The sequence below is a fragment of the Hydractinia symbiolongicarpus genome, chromosome 2 (assembly GCF_029227915.1).
Source record: "Hydractinia symbiolongicarpus strain clone_291-10 chromosome 2, HSymV2.1, whole genome shotgun sequence".
Classification (NCBI taxonomy): domain Eukaryota; kingdom Metazoa; phylum Cnidaria; class Hydrozoa; order Anthoathecata; family Hydractiniidae; genus Hydractinia; species Hydractinia symbiolongicarpus.
In genome coordinates, this window is record NC_079876.1 from 11,085,048 (window position 1) to 11,103,626 (window position 18,579).

The window sequence follows — 18,579 nt, forward strand, 5'->3', positions numbered from 1 at the left end:
TTACCTGATAAGTCAAAGCCGCTAGCGCTCGGTCTACATCTCAAAAAGTCAAGAACCCCTGGAGACGAGGTTGTTGACAGAGTAGATACTTTTTCAAAACGAGTATAATAAAAGATGAACACTTTTCATCGGATGTTTTGATCAACGCTGTCAAAAAGCCTGTGGTAAATTTTAATCATAGTAAATGGAGTCCTGCGCAAATTTCAGCACAGATTCTGCGCAAATTTCAATACGCATTCGTCTTTTACGTTGCACCTAGGGCTTCCCTTATTATAATACAGGAATTTACGGACTTCTATTATGATCTGCGCATTAATTTTGCTTGCCGGAACCTTAGCCCGTTTGCGTGAATTCCATCCTCGATCACAGGACATGTCGTTATGATCAACGCTTTCTGAATCAAAAACGCTTGCTGAGTTAAACTGTGTAAACAACAAAAACTATGTCCATGTGGGCATTGCTATACATTTTCTACACGTTTGCGGACTTTTCCGAGAGGGAAGTAGCAAAATAAGTTATTTCTCATCTCCAGTACCTGTTACAATCTCATCTTCAAACAAAACAAAACAACCGTATGATATATATAAAACCGCTTATCTATGTGGGTATGGTGACATGATCCATAGATTTGGGAGATCCGTTCTAGAACTAAGTATGATTTCAAACTTCGTGTAAATTTGATTTATCAGCATTTTAAGTACAAATTGCGCGACCTGACTCAAAATTGGTTAGCTTTAATAAAGCTCAGAGAGTATGCTGATGCTGGTCATGAGTAAAATTCTGCTGGGGATTATTTGTTGTTGGAACTATCTGTCCAATATGTCGAACCAAAAGGTGTCAACAAGCTATATATAATGGCAATAAACAGATCTATTCTTTTAAATTTTAAAGCGTTGTTGGACTAAACGGTTAAATTGCGAGTTTGTATGGACCTACGGAGGGTAGGAGACGCGATTGTGCTCTTTTGAATACTTCCGGATTACTTCAAAGTTTACAACATTCACATTCTCCTCATGAACAGTTATTGTGCATTTATGGTTATCCTGCATACCTCATTCGTCCACAAATACTTATGGCCCTTTAAGGATGCGAATATACTACTAATCAAAGACCGTTAAATGAGGCCATGAGCAAAGTGAGAATATCTGTGGAATGTATATTTGGTGACATTGTGAATTACTCGCATTTTTAGAAAAAGTTGAAGATAGGCTTGAGTGCTGCTGGAAAAATGAATTCACTTTGTGCACTTCATGATGAATTCAGAATTCTCAAAGTTCTCTGGAGTTTATGAGTTTATGTTAAGAAAATTTTGTACCATATTCGTTTAAAATCTTTGCAACGTCAGTGCAAAAATAACTTTTATATTCCATGCAAAGAACACGATTTCATGTAAAGTATTCACAAACTTTCTTTTGTGTAAATTCTTTGAAATATCACGATACAATGTAAGAACTACGTTTATATTTTACACACAGAACACGAGTTCGTGTAAAGTATTCACGAACTTTCTATTGTGTAAATTATTTGAAATATCACGATACAATGTAAAAACTACGTTTATATTTTACACACAGAACACGAGTTCGTGTAAAGTATTCACAAACTTTCTTTTGTGGGAATTTTTTGAAATATAACGATACAATGTAAGAACTACGTTTATATTTTACACACAGAACACGAGTTCGTGTAAAGTATTCACGAACTTTCTATTGTGTAAATTATTTGAAATATCACGATACAATGAAAGAACTACGTTTATATTTTACACACAGAACACGAGTTCGTGTAAAGTATTCACAAACTTTCTTTTGTGGATATTTTTTGAAATATAACGATACAATGTAAGAACTACGTTTATATTTTACACACAGAACACGAGTTCGTGTAAAGTATTCACGAACTTTCTTTTGTGTAAATTATTTGAAATATCACGATACAATGTAAGAACTACGTTTATATTTTACACACAGTACACGAGTTCGTGTAAAGTATTCACGAACTTTCTTTTTTCTTTAACTTTTGTGATGATTCGTCACTTGATTCTTTATCTTTCGACTTTTTCGCTTCGCTCTTTTTCTCTACCAAAAATAAGTAAAATACATTACAAAGTCAATCTTTACCAGAAAATCTGTTTAGAATTTTGAGGTCGACAGAACAGACCCTGTTTAAAATATCTCTGCCCTAGAACTGTCATTTCTAGAAGACAAGGAAGTAGCAAAAACATATCATAACTTATGTTTATTAATATCAAAAATAAATATGTGTTTCTAAATAACTATTTAGTGACAGTATACAAATGTCGTCCACAGAACATTGTTTTTTTTGTTTCACGAGTATAGATAAATTGCAGCTGGTGCTGTCACCTAGCTTACTTTATATACACAACATCGGGTACTATAGGAATACAAACATCGTTCAAAGTTAACCTTTACCCAAAACGTCATTTGTTTAAGCGAATAAAGACAAAACGGTTTTGCGTGATGACACAATTACACAGTTCTTTGTGTGCTGTGAAATTCTATTTGTTGTGATTTTCAATATGTTTCCACAAACCAGTTAGTATCTGATTTCAATATATTGCAGGATAAAAAAGTTGCAAAAGTTTATTCTCTTAAAATGGTATATACTCATAGCTTTGGTAAATCTGTTATTCTTTTAAAATGGTATACACTCATAGCTTTGGTAAATCTGTTACAGAAGTTACCTAGCCTTAGGTGGAAAATACCCAAAGCTTTGGTTAAAGTTGGTCTAGATACATTTCGAAATATTATGTTAAAGAAAGAAAATAGATTTACTTGAGAAAGAAAAAAAACTCCTAAATGGCGACTTGGAAATAACTTTTTGTGTGAACCAGTACTTTCTAAGGTATTTTCCAGAATATAAAAAAACATTTTGAGGGGGTTATACAAACTCACAAATTCTAGATGAATAAATTCGTAATACCTTCTTCAAACGTGTAGATTTTTGTGAGTAGGCTGTTTAGCTCTAAATAACAACAAAAACAACAACATATTACTTCCTACAAAAACAAATTAGCGATTTTCATCTCTATATATGATTACAATCTATCCTGCACATTAATACGCGCCATTTGAAATGGAAAGCATTTACTATGCACGTGTTAAGGTACCCAGGATATATGAAACACGCATTACCCAAATTGATGTAAAATAAAACTATGTAAGATAAATTTGTTATCGAATAGTATTTCGACTTACCGACTCTCAAGGCTCAGAAGAACAAACAGAAAAACCACAACCTTCACAATCTCTACAGTAATAAGGTCTAGTTCCGAATTTGTACCAAAAAGGTTTTTACTTTTCTTGTCTGTTGTATGAGAACAATTTCATTTTAAAGCACAGTTATTATTTACCCAGGATAGCCTTTTCAGTTTCTAATAATGCTAAATGTGCTATTTTGCTTTTAAAGCTCTAATTTGAGCTATGAAAAACATTTAAGCACAATAGCTGCTTGTTTAACCCTATTCGGTCCGGGTTTTTTTTTAATAACTCTTTAATGTTATGTTGCATGGCTAGAATACTTATTGAGTTTCAATATTTATCTATTAGACACCTGCATGCAAATTTTGTCATGATAATTTGATATTCTATCTGAATATCCTTATTTGAAAAGCATAGAACTATTATAAAATTTTGAATAACGTCATAATTATTACAAACTAGTCGATAAGGCCCGTGGAAAAATCCACTGAGGCAGGATAAAAATTTTGATGACGTCAGCAACCTACCATTAATAATTTAGAAGTTTTGTTTTCACGTTGCATCTATCGTGTAGAGATTAAAGCGCTGATCAAGAAAAGGTATATGATCATGTGCTTTTGATATGAGCAGTTAATGAGATATAAGGAGAGTTTTAAAAATTTAAATCAGCAATGGCCTCATCAAGATCGAAAAAATTTTTTTATAAATTTATATACCTATTGCCTTCATCGTATAGATCTTGAAACGCTGATCAAAAAATGTATAGGATTAAGTACTTTTGACAAACGGTTGCAGAGATATCAAGGTTTAAAGGTTTTTTGATGACGTCATCAACCCGTCCGGATTTGGGGACCCAGGTTTGGAAAACTCACACAAATTGGTCCTAGGTTTTCTCTAGTTACCTACGCAGTGAAAAATCATTGACGTCACCACCTCACTTCCAAGTTATTTGGCCTCTAAGTTTTAGCTGCACTGTAATGGCTTCATTAATTTAATATAGGATATTGACGTTAAAGTAGTGTTATTGACGTCGCGCCGTAACGTCAGAAAATTTAACATATTAGACATAAGTTTTTCGGCAACATCAAAGGAAAATGAAGACATCCACTTTGCCTGTTACAAACAGAGACAGTCTCTGTATTATTATAAGAGACTAGCTACATCTTTTCTTTTTTCCTTATATCAGAATATAAGATAAAGCTAGCTAGCTTTCATCAGTAAAAAATGTACAAAATAGTACATAAAGCTATACACCGTTTATTAGCTTGGTATTAAAGAGCATGTCATGAAAAAATCAAGCTGTTTATTGATTACTAGTCGATAAGGCCCGTGGAAAAATCCACTTAGGCAGAAGGACAATGGAAAAATAGGTTGCTTTAGATTTTTTGCTGACGTCAGCAGTGCAATTACAAAAATTTTTGGCGAAATTTTGTTTATTCGTTGCCTGTACTGTGCAGAGGTATAAACGCTGACTAAGAAAATGTATATGATCATGTCTTTTTAATAAGCGGTTAATGAGATATAACGGTTTTAAAACTTTGCTGACGTCAACAATGGCCAGTCAAACCCCCCAAAATTTTTTTAAAAAAATTTGTATACCTGCTGCTTTTTTTATATACGTCTTGAAACGCTGATCAAGAAAATGTATAGGATCGCGTATTTTTGACAAACGGTTGCAGAGATATTAGGGTTTGAAGGTTTTTGGCGATGTCATCAACCCGTCCATTCCGAAACGGATTCGGGGACCTAAGTTTGGGAAACTTACCCAAAGTGGTCCCTAGTTACCTACGCAGAAGATGACGTCAGTTATTTCCACTCGTTTCCAAGTTATTTAGCCTTAAATTTAAAAGTGCAATGCAGTGGCTACACTAATCTTAATATACTTTCCTTTGGCGTCAATATTGCTCTAACGTCAAAGTTTGCTAATTTACAGAACAAATTTATAGACGATGTTTTATAGACTTTATTAAAGAAATTTTATCCACTTTGCAAAAGTCACAGACAGACAGACAGACAGACAGACAGACAGACAGACAGACAGACAGACAGACAGACAGACAGACAGACAGACAGACAGAACTGGCGTATTATTATATAGATTATAAAATTCAGGAAAGGTGTTTTAGCCGTTTTATTTCAAGAGATACTTCCTCTTAATTTGCGAGCGTGGCAATCGACTAATTTGAAAAAATAATTTTTTATATGAAAAGTATATTAAAGTTGAGGACGGACTCGTTACATTTTCGGACTCAAAATAATAATAATAAAAGTAACAAAATGATAAGAATAAAAATTAAGGAAAAAAGTAACGAAAAATTGCTCATTTTCTTTTAAAGCAGTACTTGTGCCGTGTAAAGCATTAGACACCAGCATGCAAAATGTTTAGGTCCCATATATTTCAGAGGCTTTGATATTGGCTATTACTCGAAACTACCCCTAAAAATCTCTTTGAAACCCTTTTAATGGGGAAACTCTTGTTAGGATTTTGTTTAGAACTTGAAACTTACAACACAACTTTGTTTTATCAAGAAGAAACATTTTGCATGTTTTAGTCACGTAGTTAATCCGATTTATCGATTTTTTTCGGGTAAAATTTTAAATTTTTACCCGAAAATCGGAAAAAACGGATTGTCGGGCAATATTTGGCAATTTTTCATACGATCTATGTAAAAACCGGAAAATATGTTAGATAACTTTCATTTAGCTTTCAGAAACTTCAAACTGAATGTAAAAATTCGCTCTAGAACTAAAGTAATTGAATTTTAAGCAGATAGTGGTATTTTGAACAAATTTCAAGCTTTTGATTACGTCACAGAAAAAGTGCTAATGCAAGCAAAAATTTATTGCTGCCATTTTGTTCCTTTTGACATACTATAAGTGTGCCAAGTTTTATTCAATTTAGACAATCCTATGAAAGGTTATTGAGGGGGAGGGGAAGAGGGAATCCCACCCGGTCATAATATGTTCGAAAACCCCGGACCGAATAGGGTTAAGCTTCGTTTTCAATGGTGACTAATGCGAAATAACATAATTAATTTTTGAACATAATTTCTTAGTTCAAAGTGGAAACATGTTTAGTTTGTGTTATTTCAAACTCAAAACTTCAAGTTTCATGAAACAACGTGAACTTGACATCTAATTTTTTTGGTACTGTTCCTCGTTACTTCATGAAATAAAGAAACATCAAAGGAATACTGATATTTTTATGCAAATATGAGTTGCAAAACATACAGTGTAAGAATTTTCGAGATAAATACGCTTTAGAAACACGTATTTAAGGTTTTAAAAAGAACATTTTATAATAAAAGTGAATTTGTTTTTTTCATTGGCGGAACGTTAGCAGAAAGGATCGAATTACACTTTTATAGCCCCTGACATGACTTGATCATCGATTGAACCCACAATCTTCCGCACTGGAGGCAAAAGCTCTACCACAAACCCACCATTTTATGGTGAACGCTCTGCCTCAGGGACACCAGTCGTTGAGGGTTAAGCATGTTTAATATTTTATTTATAACTTCGTTTACTTTTAATCCCCAAACATACTAAGGTATACCAGGTAACAATGCTTTTGAGATATCAAGATTTAAATTTTTTGAGAAAAGGTCCCATTTATTTTCCCATTTTTTATCTGTTGTAGGAGTTACAAGCTCTATAAGTTTTTCAAGAATACAAAAATAAAAAATATGACAAAAATGGCCATTTTGATTCTTTATTGATTCTTAGTACAAGTTTGATTGTATTTACTTCCAGTATACCACAATGACCGATTAAGCACCCAGTGCTTAATTAACCGCTCAATCTGAAGAAACACCGCTTTAACTTAGTGTCGAAAAGCACCTAATGCCCAAGTATGAATTCACTCTGATTGAGTGTCCATGGTCTTTGACTGTGGGGCTATTTAAGCTAGTGGGTAAGCTGTGAATTAATACAACAAGTAAATAGTCAAGTAATTCCAAGATGTTTCGAACACATTTCCAAAGAACGTGTTGTCTCAAAATGAGAATATTTATGAAATTCTGCATTACCTTGGTCATCAGCCTCTGCTTCCTTGTCTTTATTTTTTTCTTTGACTTCTCCTTCCTCTTTTTTCTTGCTTTTCCCTTCCTTTTTCTCTTTTTCTCGATCTTTCTCTTTCTTTTTTTTCCTAAGAAAATGCATTGCTGACTTTAAAAAAAAAATGGATCAAGTAATATAGGTTGAGAGGATTATCAATGGTAAAAAATACTGCATGCACAAATTAAACAATAATTTGAAACATCTGATCCGGCATTGTAAAAGCAGCATCAAATACTTCTACTTTTAAACACACCGAAACGTAAGCACTCGTCAATGCTTTTGAAAACATGCTACAAAATATCAGTGCTTTTTGGTTGTGAATGAGTAACTTTAGCTTATAACATAAAAAAAAATTATTCACCCTGATGCATTCTTTTAAGTTGGTATTAAGGTAAACTAAGTGACCAGCCTGCAAACAACTTTTCCTAGCTACTTTTTTATTATATCTGACACATGTTTGTTACCATTATATTTCCATTATTCAAAAAAAAACGATGCACAAATAATTTTGAGTTTAATATTTTTGGAGAATATAGGTATCAAATGTTGCAAATGTATGGAATAAAAACATAAAAATAGAAAAAATACGTTTTATAATGATATATAACTATAATATAAGTGAACAGTAAGTGAGAATATTCATAGCATATTATAAAAAGATTGTTACACCATTTTCCATTTCACCTAATAAATCCACACCAAATCCTCTTAAAGTAATAAATTCTAAAAAATTCAATAGCAGATGGCTACTACAAACAATATTCAGTTTGGATAGGTAACGTGACAATTTATTTTAGGGTAACTTTTTACTTGTGATTTTTTTGCATATCTCTGTAAATAGCTAGCTAGCTATAACTGTCCGCTGTAAAAGTCAGATTAAGGAAAACGTCAATATTTTAATTGTTAACTTGAGTGTCAACTACAAAATAATTTAGATATCCATTGTTAAAATTATATTTTTAGTATCTAGATTCAAATAAGTAGCCATTTAATTTTGACAACCACGAAAACAACATTGACTTCAGGATTTGGATTATAAAAAAAAAAAATCTTAAATAAAAACTTTGAGGTGATTATTTTAACAAACATTTGTTCTTTTTTAATCGAATCTGCTTCCAACATCTCGTAGCAAACGGCAGTAAAATCAACTTTAAATTGAGGAAATACAACAATTCTTTAACGTTTCAGTCTGTTTTTGCTTTGTTCAGTTTTATTTCCAGTCAGGTGCGCACTTTTTGCCATGTTTTTATCCTCTTTAGAGCAGAAATCAGTCCTGGCAAAACATTTTTATTAATTTAATTAAAAAATACGAATAATATTTAATAAGGTTGAACAGGCGGATCCACAATACTTTGAAGCTAATGCTGCAAAATTGCTATCTAACTTATTTATGTTACTTTATTCTCTTGAAATCATTAAAGCAACCATGTAGAATCAACATTTATCTACAATTGGGTAATGAAGTTTGAAAAAACAAGAAGAGGAAGATCTTAATTATACAATTTGTATAATTAAGCAATTCAGAATTGACAAAACCAAAAATAGATAAAGAAACAACCAAGGTAACAAAGAATCCAATATACAAGCACGCAAGAACTATCATATTTTCAAGATAGGAATTTCGCAAATTACATTTCTAGTCTATTTGGGAAAAATGGAACACATTAGTATCTGTGATATTGCCAACATACAGTATTTCTTTATTAGATAATGAAGAAATCGTAATTTAAACAAATTCTGACAACAACTTGTATCAAGTGACAAATAACAAGTCAGTGATCATATACATACTTGGAGGATGATCTATCAGGAGACTTGGAAGTTGATTTCCGGGATTTTCTTCTTGCAGGAGAACGAGATCTTGATTTTGATTTTTTTCTAAATGAATTTAATAAAAATGAAGTTCAAAAGAAGTTTAAAATCTCTTTTTCAAGCAGTTCTTTTTATGAAGTAAATTTACAAAAAGTAAAGATTTGACATCTGTTATAGATGCAGTTCTCCATGCAGGGCTTCCCAATCAAAAACACTTCATTCGTGATAAATAAAAGTGTTTTCATACCTGGATCGTCTTCTAGGAGACCGCGATGAAGATTTGGAAACAGACTTTCGTCTTTTGCGTCGATCTCTAAATAGCAGTTATTTATAAATTTATTTATTTTCATTATCCACATAAATTAATGGGTAGAAGTAAACACTGTGCGTCATAAGTTAAATACCTTATTAAGGGCATTATACCTGACACCAGTAAATAAATTAACCAATGTTAGATATATTTTTGTTTGAACGATTTTAGGAAAACATTGGTGTAATAAAAATAAATACTGAATGTATTTATTTTTGTGAATGTGATGTGAAAGAAATATAAGCGGCTTCTAGAACAAAAATCTAACTTATAACTTACCTGGAACGAGATCTTGATTTTCGACGTTTTGGAGACCTGAAATAACAAATACCCGAGTTACAATTTTGTCTCTTTTTATAAAATTATTTTGTAGATACACATTATTCATTGCAGATCTTTAATTTTGTGTACTAAACCTATTGATTCTAACCCTACCTTATAGAAGATGTTAATTAGCTGTTAACAACTAATTTGAATAGTATGGGGCAATTTATAGCTCGGTAATTTGCCAAAGTTTTGTTATATGAGATTATAATTGATCGAGGGAATTGATTAACACCAAAGCTGGAAGATTTAAACAGGTTTTACTGAAGGTTTTGGAGGGTGTGGAAGTGAAGTGAACAAAGAATTGTTAAGGAAACTGATCAGCCACAAAATGTAAAAAGTATAAAATTGCTTTGCTAAAAATTCTGTTCCACGTAGCTTCCATATTTTAAGTCTGTTTAAGGTAACTTAAAAAGAAGTGAACAAAAAATTATGGAGGAAACTGATCAGACACAAATATGGAAAGTACAAACTTGCTTTCCCTAAAATTCTATTTCACGTGGCTGTCATATATTAAAAGACTGGTAAAGGTAACTCAAAATGAAGTGAACAAAAAATTACTAAGCAAATTAATCAGCCACAAACATATTGAAGAAACTGAAAAGTGTGAGTTTGCATTCATTATGGCACAGCGTGAATTTTTAGAGGAAGTATGAATTCATTCAAAAAGTGCTGCAGTGTGTGGTGTGAAACAACCAAAAGTGTACAAAAACAAACAAAAAAGATCAATTCACTGGAAGTTAAAAAACTGTAATTTCAAGCACGGAAGATTTAAAAGAACGTAAATACCTTGAGCGGGATCTACTTCGACTTCGTCTACTGCTTCGTCTGGGAGATCTATAAAGAAGGGATATCATGAATCTGATGCGATTTGCAAATACCTGGTAACTATGTTAAATTTAATATAGTTAGTGCCATATTAATTCAATGCTAGAACCAATATTTTTAAATCAGATGAACTGATGTAATTTAAGTTTTGATGAATGACTTTAAAGTTGATTGATGTTTTGTGTCACTCAATCGCCACACTCTGAGCAATAAATATCATTCATAAAAACACCCTTTGCTAAGTCAGGATAAAGAAAATTAAACCAAAAATATAACACCAAGCATTATTATGTGAATAATTACAAAAATTTCTGGAAATATTATTAATGACCATGATCAGATTTGAATAATAGGAAAAATTTTGAATATATGACATTTTCCTTTTTTATTGTAAGCATTGGCCCTATTGTGCTTGCAGGCTAACACTCCCCCAAACTCCTTTAAGTTAGGTTAATTAGACAGAGAATGGTATACAACCAGAGGAAAACATAATAGATGAATTATCATAATACCCAGCCTTTGTTTTGTCCAAAGCCGCACTAAATGATAAAAACACAATGCAACAATTCACCAATGGTTGTAATTACGTCCATTCAAAAAAGTAAAATAACATTAAGTTGGTTTAAAAATACAGAAACTTACATCGAAATTAAATTTCCACAATGGAAAACAACATTTGGTTGGGAAACTATATGGATATGCATTTTTATTTCATTTTTTACTTAAATCTTTTATCATATCTTTTATAAGAAGTCTAGAAGTCAGTTGAACAATTCAGATATTTAAGTGACAGGAAAAACAACAACAACAAAATTTAAATACCTTGAACGAGATGGACTGCGACTTCGTCTACTACTGCGTCTTGGTGATCTGTGAAATAATAAACAATATCCGAAATTAGATGCTTACACAACAAATGTAAAATTACATTTACCGATGTGTTGATTTTAACATTTTAGACATAAAATAAAAGTCCTTGTTCAATCAATCTGGCTTTTGGTACCTTCAATCATAAATAACAGCTAATATAAGCTGGTTTGTTGCACATGATACAACAATAAATAAGTTCTTAACAGTTACTGTCGCAGTTTCTATTAAGAGAACTATTTGGTCTAATGATTCTAATTACCACCCAAGTTTTTTATCCACAAAGGTAAATAAAAACTCATTTTCTATTAAGATTTTCACAAAAAACAATAGATTTAAAAGGTACTCGTACAACACAGGGACACGTAATAGAGGAATTATTATAATACCCTGTTTTTGTTTTGTCCAAAGCTGCACTAAATGATAAGAAGAACAAGATTCAAAAACTCACCTAATAAAATAATTATTAAGTATTATTAAATTTTGTTCATTGACAACACAGAAAGTTGCATTATCTTGGCAAAAAGTTAGGGTTAAAAAAAAATCTCCCTCTCTTTAGATCTTAGTTTGTTAATAAACAATAGTATATACTACCTTGAATAGCTTCTTCTTCGCCGCACTGGAGATCTAAAAATTAATAAAAAACAAATTTTGAATTGTTCAAACAACAGCAGGAGCACAAAAACTGAATAACAACTTGAAAACTGCATTAATAGGGATTTAGAACTTTTACACTGTATAACGTGCTTTTCTATTCAAAGTCATGTATTATATTATTTTTCATTCAGGTGATCATGTCTAGAAACATGAAAATGGTCACGTTTGTTTTAATTAAAGATCAAAAATAAAATATTAGCTTGGAGTATGTAAGTAAAGGTAAGTAAAAAATAATTTAAAGGCACAACAGATCGGGACTAATTGAAAACATATATTTAAATATATATATAAACAAATAAAAAACATAGTGCCCAAGCTTCGTTAATACACATGGACTTAGGGCAACTTATTTTTAGCCAATTACATTCTACATTTCTGCAATCATACCATTTTATAGCTTCAAAAATTATTCGTGCCACAGGTAAAGATCTGTCACAAGAGGCAGAACATACGGCAATAAGACTGCATGGTCATATAGTCCATTTAATAAAGATCATAAAATTGTTGAAGTGGGGACTAATTTATGCAGAAATGAATCATGGCCTAAGAATGTATCTCAATTTACTAAACTAATATACATCAATAGAAAAATGATAGACTTAATACCTAGTACGGGACCTTCTACGCTTTGGAGATCTAGACCTAAAAAATATCAAAACATTGGACACCATAAATTCTTAACAACTACAAGCGCTTAAAATAACGGACTGTCAACGGTCAATGACTGCCGAAATTTAGCATTTGACTATCAAGATACAAAAAAGGAACGGTAAAATTCACTGGCAGCTTATTGTGCCTTCCACGAGTAAAAATAAAGACGCTCCTAAAATTCTCGCAACAAAAATAACACATAGTTCAACAAGAGTGTAGCTATATGGCAAAGCGTAAAGTGTATAACCGCTAAAACTCAAAGCGAATAAACAATTAACATTTACAACAAGCTTCAAAAAAAAGTTTCATATATCACTTGTGGGCAAATTAAATTGTGAAAAACACGTCAATTTTTACTTAATTATTATGCTGTTTTCCTCGCCAATGGTTAAATTTCATATGTTTAAGTAGTTTCAAAATTTAATTAAAGATTTCCACATTGCTTCTCAGACTTTTTTTTGATTCCCCAAAAATTGACTTGACCTGTCATTTTAATTTCTCAGCAGTCACGGTATTTTAAGCAATGAACTTCATACAGTTAATTCAAAAAGTAGAGTGGAAAATAGAAAAAACTGTCATTACATTTATCCTAAAGCAATGGTATAAGAAAGAAAAGAAATTTACACAATTCCTGTTTTCACGGGGATATTTGTTTTATTCACATTTTGCAAATCTATTAAAAATTGTAGTTAAAACTGCTTGTTGATCTAATTTGTTCTACATATCTTCAAAATAAATTAATATAATCAAACAATATGAATAATGCAATGTGTAGAAACATTTTGGAATTGATCCTAAATACATCTGATCCAGACAGGTCAAGTACCTTGACTTGCGACGTCTAGAACGGGACCGAGATCTGGATCGTCGGGTTCGGGATCGACTGCGTCTTCTTGTAGGCGATCTATAATTACCAGTGGAGTCGTTTGGAATCGACTTAACATCAAATAAACTAAAATTATGAAAAAACTGTCCCCAAAAATCTTATTAAAAAAGAAAGAAAAAGTTGAGGAAGTGAGGTTGAGATGACAAAGTTTTTGTATCTTAAACAATATGGCAAAAATAATGAACTACAGAATCACATTTATAGGCAAAAATGTTTTTACTTATCTTATTTTACAACAAGATTCATATACAATCAATTCTATTTTTACAGTCTGTTTTAGAATGATAGTAATAGCAATCGATTATAAATTAATATAACACGTTACAACTTGTCTTATTCCAAGTACTCATGTCAAATCTTTAGGATCGAATCTTCGTCCTCAGTTCCCCAATTTAAATTAACACAAATAAGAAAAAATGCATTTGGGAAAAAGTGATAGGAAAAGATTGAAAAATAACTTTAAAATATCATACCTTGATCTTGTTTCACCTAAAAAAAGTAGTAAATATTTCTCAGTGAAAACTTTCATTTCATCATTTATTTCGGTTTTGTAAATAATAGTACGCACAATTGTTTGGGATTATAGCTGGCTAATTTTCATCATACCTAATTGGTACTGCAACAAAATGTAAACATGAAAATTCCTGTTTTAGTATTTCTGTGATATGTTAGAAATAAAATAAAATATGTATGTTATATATTTCCAACAAAATTACATCATCGATGGAGTGCTGTACGATTCAATGCCTGAGATATCTTAACCTACATCTCAGTAATGGTCGATCTAACAGCAAATAATACATATTGTTGTACTCGAGTTGAGTAATTCAAAAAAATGTTTTTACGGTACATATAATTAGAAAATACAAGGATTACAGATTATTTATAGCACAACTTGAGCCTTACATTCCTCATTAGGAACTAAAGTTCTTCTAAAGAAAACAAATTATTGCTAATAAGAAAGAAACTACAAAAAACAACTTACGGTCGAAAGTGGGGCGTTTTACAACATCACGCATAGTTCTTATTGTAGATCTACCTGTTGCAATCCGTTCACTCTCGGGCTTCACAACAGGGCTCTTTGCATGAGTTACTCTAAAAATAAACCATTGCATGAATTTTATTGCAAGAGGTTAAATTTTAGACTAGATAGATAAAGGTATAAAAACAATAATAATTATTATACTTAAGAGAACGATTTCCAAATAAAACTCCATTATACTGCAGAGCAGTAGGTACAGATTCAACCATGGAAAATTCAATGAAGGCATATATAAGAAGAATTAATAACAATTTTTTACACAACTGTTACAGACTTCAATCAATACTTAAAAGCAGTTTTCTTTTCAGTCAGCCACTCAGTATAAAAGATGGGTTTTGTACCTTGAATTTTGCATAAGTTGAAGAAAAACTGGTACACAATTGGACTTAACAGAGTTCAGAATCCATATGAAATTAAAGTAGATGTAACACTAATTTCATGAAGTATATAATTTCAAACATAAGACTCAGAAATTTGTTAAAACAGGCCCCAAAATAGGGCCATAAAATCTTAAACACTAATCAAAATCGAACAAAATTTTCTGAAAATTCTTAAAACCATAATGTCTTTAACATAAGTAAAATTTTGGGAAAACTTGTTTATCTCACTTATTTCAGTATTCCTGATTTCTACAGAAAATGACTTCCTAAACAATTTGTTTGTCAGAAAATTAATATGCATTAAACAAATTTTTGGTTGACAGAAAGGCAAAAACAACATACAGTACTGTCATAAGGTTTGTTAACATTGTGTTCGTGTAACGATTGTGGTGCATGCGAACCACAATGCCATTGTGGTCTCCACGATTACCAAAAATTCCAACATTGCATCGTGGCCTCCATGCTAAAATCATTATCTTCACAAAGGATCGTGTGTCCCACGATCATTTTCGAGAGATCCATGATTTCTTGTTATTGTATAGCAATTATAATTTAATTGTTTCTTTCAAAAAAATATGTTATGACAGTTAATTTGTTTATTTCAGCTTTTATTCCGTTCAACGAAGCATGTTTTTTGCTCTTGCTTGATATATTTCTACTATCCCGTTTTTATGATTGTTACACAATCTATGGCGATCTTTTCTCTTTCTGCGATCCCGTTTTTACTGTTTCTAAACGATGTGCAACGATCTTTTCGCTTTCTACAATGCTGTTTCCATGATATTTAAACGTTCTACAGTGACCTTTTTGTTTGTGCTTTTTCATGAATTTTAAACAATCTACAGCAATATTTTTGCTTTCTACAATGCCGTTTTCCTATAAATCTATATCCTATAGATCTATAGCGATCTTTTAGCGTCTTACCATCCCGTTTTCACGATTTTTAAATGACCTGAGGCAATAGTCTGGCTTTCTACGATCTAAACGATCTACAACGATCTTTTCGCTTTCTACAATCCTGTTTTTATAATTTTAAAACAACTTTTTGTCGTCGCTCAATTGACGAAGGATCAAAATCTAATATAACTACATCTACCAACAAATAAAAAAAATGTTAAACATTTTTATCGCTGCTGGTTTTAAATTTATTTAATTGTTAAGTAATTTATTCTTTGTTGTTGTAACAATACAACAAATCTATTGTGGACGCCACAATGTAAAGTTTAATCTTTAATCGTGTAAGCCACGATGTAACGTTCGTGGAGTCCATGATTAGTAAAAAAATATGCACTGTGGACTTTCGTGGTTCGTGTGCAGCGCGGTAAAAATACGAACCATGATGTTAACAAACTTTTTTACAGTACTGTAAGTTTTATGAAAAATTTAACTTCGAATCAACTTACTTTTGTTCTTCAGATTTACAAAGTCGCATATATTTAACTTCACCAACTCCAGAAAAAAATGCCATTAACTGTTCAGAGGTAATCTAGAAAAAGAGATCAACAAGTGAACAAAAATAACATTCGCTTTATACCACAAATAAGGAATTTCCAGCAAAAACCAAATAGTTGATAATGAATCAAAGTTAGGAAAAGCGCTAAAAATCTTTCTTTAAAAAGCCAATCAAAAGTGCTGCATGTATCAGCAAACATATATGAAATTAAAGCAACATTGCAGACATACCGAGTCGTGAATGTTTTCTACAAATATTGTCCTTTTAATTTCTTCCAACTCCATCGGATCTGTGGTGCATGTTATCACCGGTGGTGGAGGCAAACCTGGTATATTTGTGGGTACCTAAATTATCCCAAAAAAAAACATTTGGGTTAACAAAACTGCAATATTAAGAATCAATACAAAATTTGTAAAAATCGAAGCATCTACACACCTACCCACAGACATATAAGTCAAGTAAGATGTGCTATCAATACCACATGTGCCAATTTAGTACCTAACCTATTTGATGCACATATGCAAAAATCTTCAAGAAGTCTGCCATTGTCTGTTTTGTTAAAGTTGTAAATGAATACCCTGTTTTTATCATAAAAAAACATAAAAATGGTATTACATCTTCAACAGGGAAGGCTTGTGATAAGTACCCATTTGCTGTCATTTGGGCATATGCGTTTGTTGTGTTGAGTAAATGCTGACATTCAACCTCCTCTGGAATTTCCTCTAAAAAAACAAAGATTATTCATAAAACTAGCAGTGGTTAAATATAAGGCAGGGGGGGGGGGGGGGTTATGATGGGGAAGGTGGGATATCAATAAATTTAAATATTTTTTCAATACAACGTTTGATTTTAAACAAGTTAGACGTATTGATAGTTTTGAAACCAATTGTTTGTTTGACTTAGACTTTGTATGATTCCCTCTGTTTTTGCTTTGTACAATTATATTTTGATGGTGTTAAAATGAGCTACGTTGATGATTTAACTTCCCAGGATCCTGTTTTGATATTTTTTTTAAACAAAGTTACTGTGATGTTTTTGCTTCCTATATGATGTGGTTTTGTTAGCTTTGTGATAAAGAATAAAGATATTGAATATATCAATTATCAAATAATAATTAATTTCTTCAAAAATTGTGTTAATATACATGTGTTGCACTAAAAGCGATTTGGAAACGATTACGAAATGATTTTTAATTCAACGAAGCGATTTAAAACTTTTTGAAACTAATTGGAACAAAATTGAAACATTTTTTTTTTTGTAAAAATTATTTTCAAATTTAATTTTAAAATCGTGTAGAGATCATTTCAAATAAAATATTTTCGTTTTTATTTCATTCAAGAAGCGACACATGTCAAAGGTCACGTGTTTTTTAAACTGTCTCAAACATGCACATGGTGCAATGTAGAGTGAATCTTATTACAAACATCAACTGATATACTTTCTCAACCTCGTCCCCAAGTCTGGTTAGGCCTTTTATATTTTGAAGGCCCTGGCTGTTCACGTGACGACAGAATACCCACGTATAGTGGGTATTTTGAAAATAATTATTTGTCTCGCTCTTCCATAATATACACAAGCAGTCGAGAAAAAAATGAAAGAATTGACACAATTATTTAGAATGGTTAAAATAATATTAATAAGAAATAAATTATATATATTTTTATATAAATATTTTTATATAAATATTTTTATATTGTAAAAATTATTTTTATTTATTTGTAATAATATTTTTTAATGTATAAAAGAACTGTTAATAAATATTGTATAATATATTAAACATTCACACTTGCGTACCTGTTTTTAATTTCCAGTACTTCTCCCCTTTTTTTAAAACTTCTTCCCATTTTAAAAAAGTTCCTCTTATCCTGATTATACTGAAGAATAGCAATTTAACATTTATTAAGTAAAATTCGAAATAATAAAGCAAATATAAAGACATATTTTTTTGTGTTTACATGATACTCGTCAAAAGCCGCCATTATGTGGTAATTTTCTTTGTGGCATGAAATCCAGTTTGACGACATCTCCTAGATGGTAAAAGAAACCCCATGAACATGTTGCGGCAAAACTCATAAAACATTTTGGTAAA

General features: G+C 31.4%; 2 protein-coding genes across 9 annotated transcripts; both read right to left on the bottom strand.

Annotated features, from left to right (window-relative positions):
• Nucleotides 1–1,840: 1,840 nt before the first annotated feature.
• LOC130629390 (splicing regulatory glutamine/lysine-rich protein 1-like) lies at nt 1,841–14,897 on the bottom strand. Of its 8 annotated transcripts, none has more exons than XM_057442563.1 (16): nt 14,802–14,895; nt 14,601–14,710; nt 14,089–14,104; nt 13,556–13,633; nt 12,685–12,720; nt 12,016–12,048; nt 11,811–11,837; nt 11,377–11,424; nt 11,067–11,093; nt 10,516–10,563; nt 9,682–9,717; nt 9,340–9,405; nt 9,072–9,158; nt 7,250–7,368; nt 2,944–2,985; nt 1,844–2,078 (listed from the first exon to the last, which is right to left on the bottom strand). In XM_057442563.1, exons 1-16 carry the CDS (start codon nt 14,864–14,866, stop codon nt 1,993–1,995), a joined length of 924 nt encoding a protein of 307 aa, XP_057298546.1. In that variant the 5' UTR covers nt 14,867–14,895; the 3' UTR covers nt 1,844–1,992. The 8 variants fall into 8 exon arrangements, with proteins under 8 accessions (XP_057298545.1, XP_057298546.1, XP_057298543.1 ...); XM_057442559.1 differs by having other exon boundaries at nt 1,848–2,078; nt 13,556–13,681; nt 14,802–14,893; XM_057442565.1 differs by having other exon boundaries at nt 1,950–2,078; nt 2,916–2,985; nt 13,556–13,681; nt 14,802–14,894.
• A 1,522-nt stretch (nt 14,898–16,419) lies between these two features.
• LOC130629393 (splicing regulatory glutamine/lysine-rich protein 1-like) lies at nt 16,420–17,209 on the bottom strand. Its single transcript, XM_057442568.1, has 3 exons — nt 17,106–17,209; nt 16,721–16,834; nt 16,420–16,523 (listed from the first exon to the last, which is right to left on the bottom strand). The coding sequence occupies exons 1-3, from the start codon at nt 17,148–17,150 to the stop codon at nt 16,437–16,439; spliced, it is 246 nt and encodes an 81-aa protein (XP_057298551.1). The 5' UTR covers nt 17,151–17,209; the 3' UTR covers nt 16,420–16,436.
• Between the last annotated feature and the right edge of the window lie 1,370 nt (nt 17,210–18,579).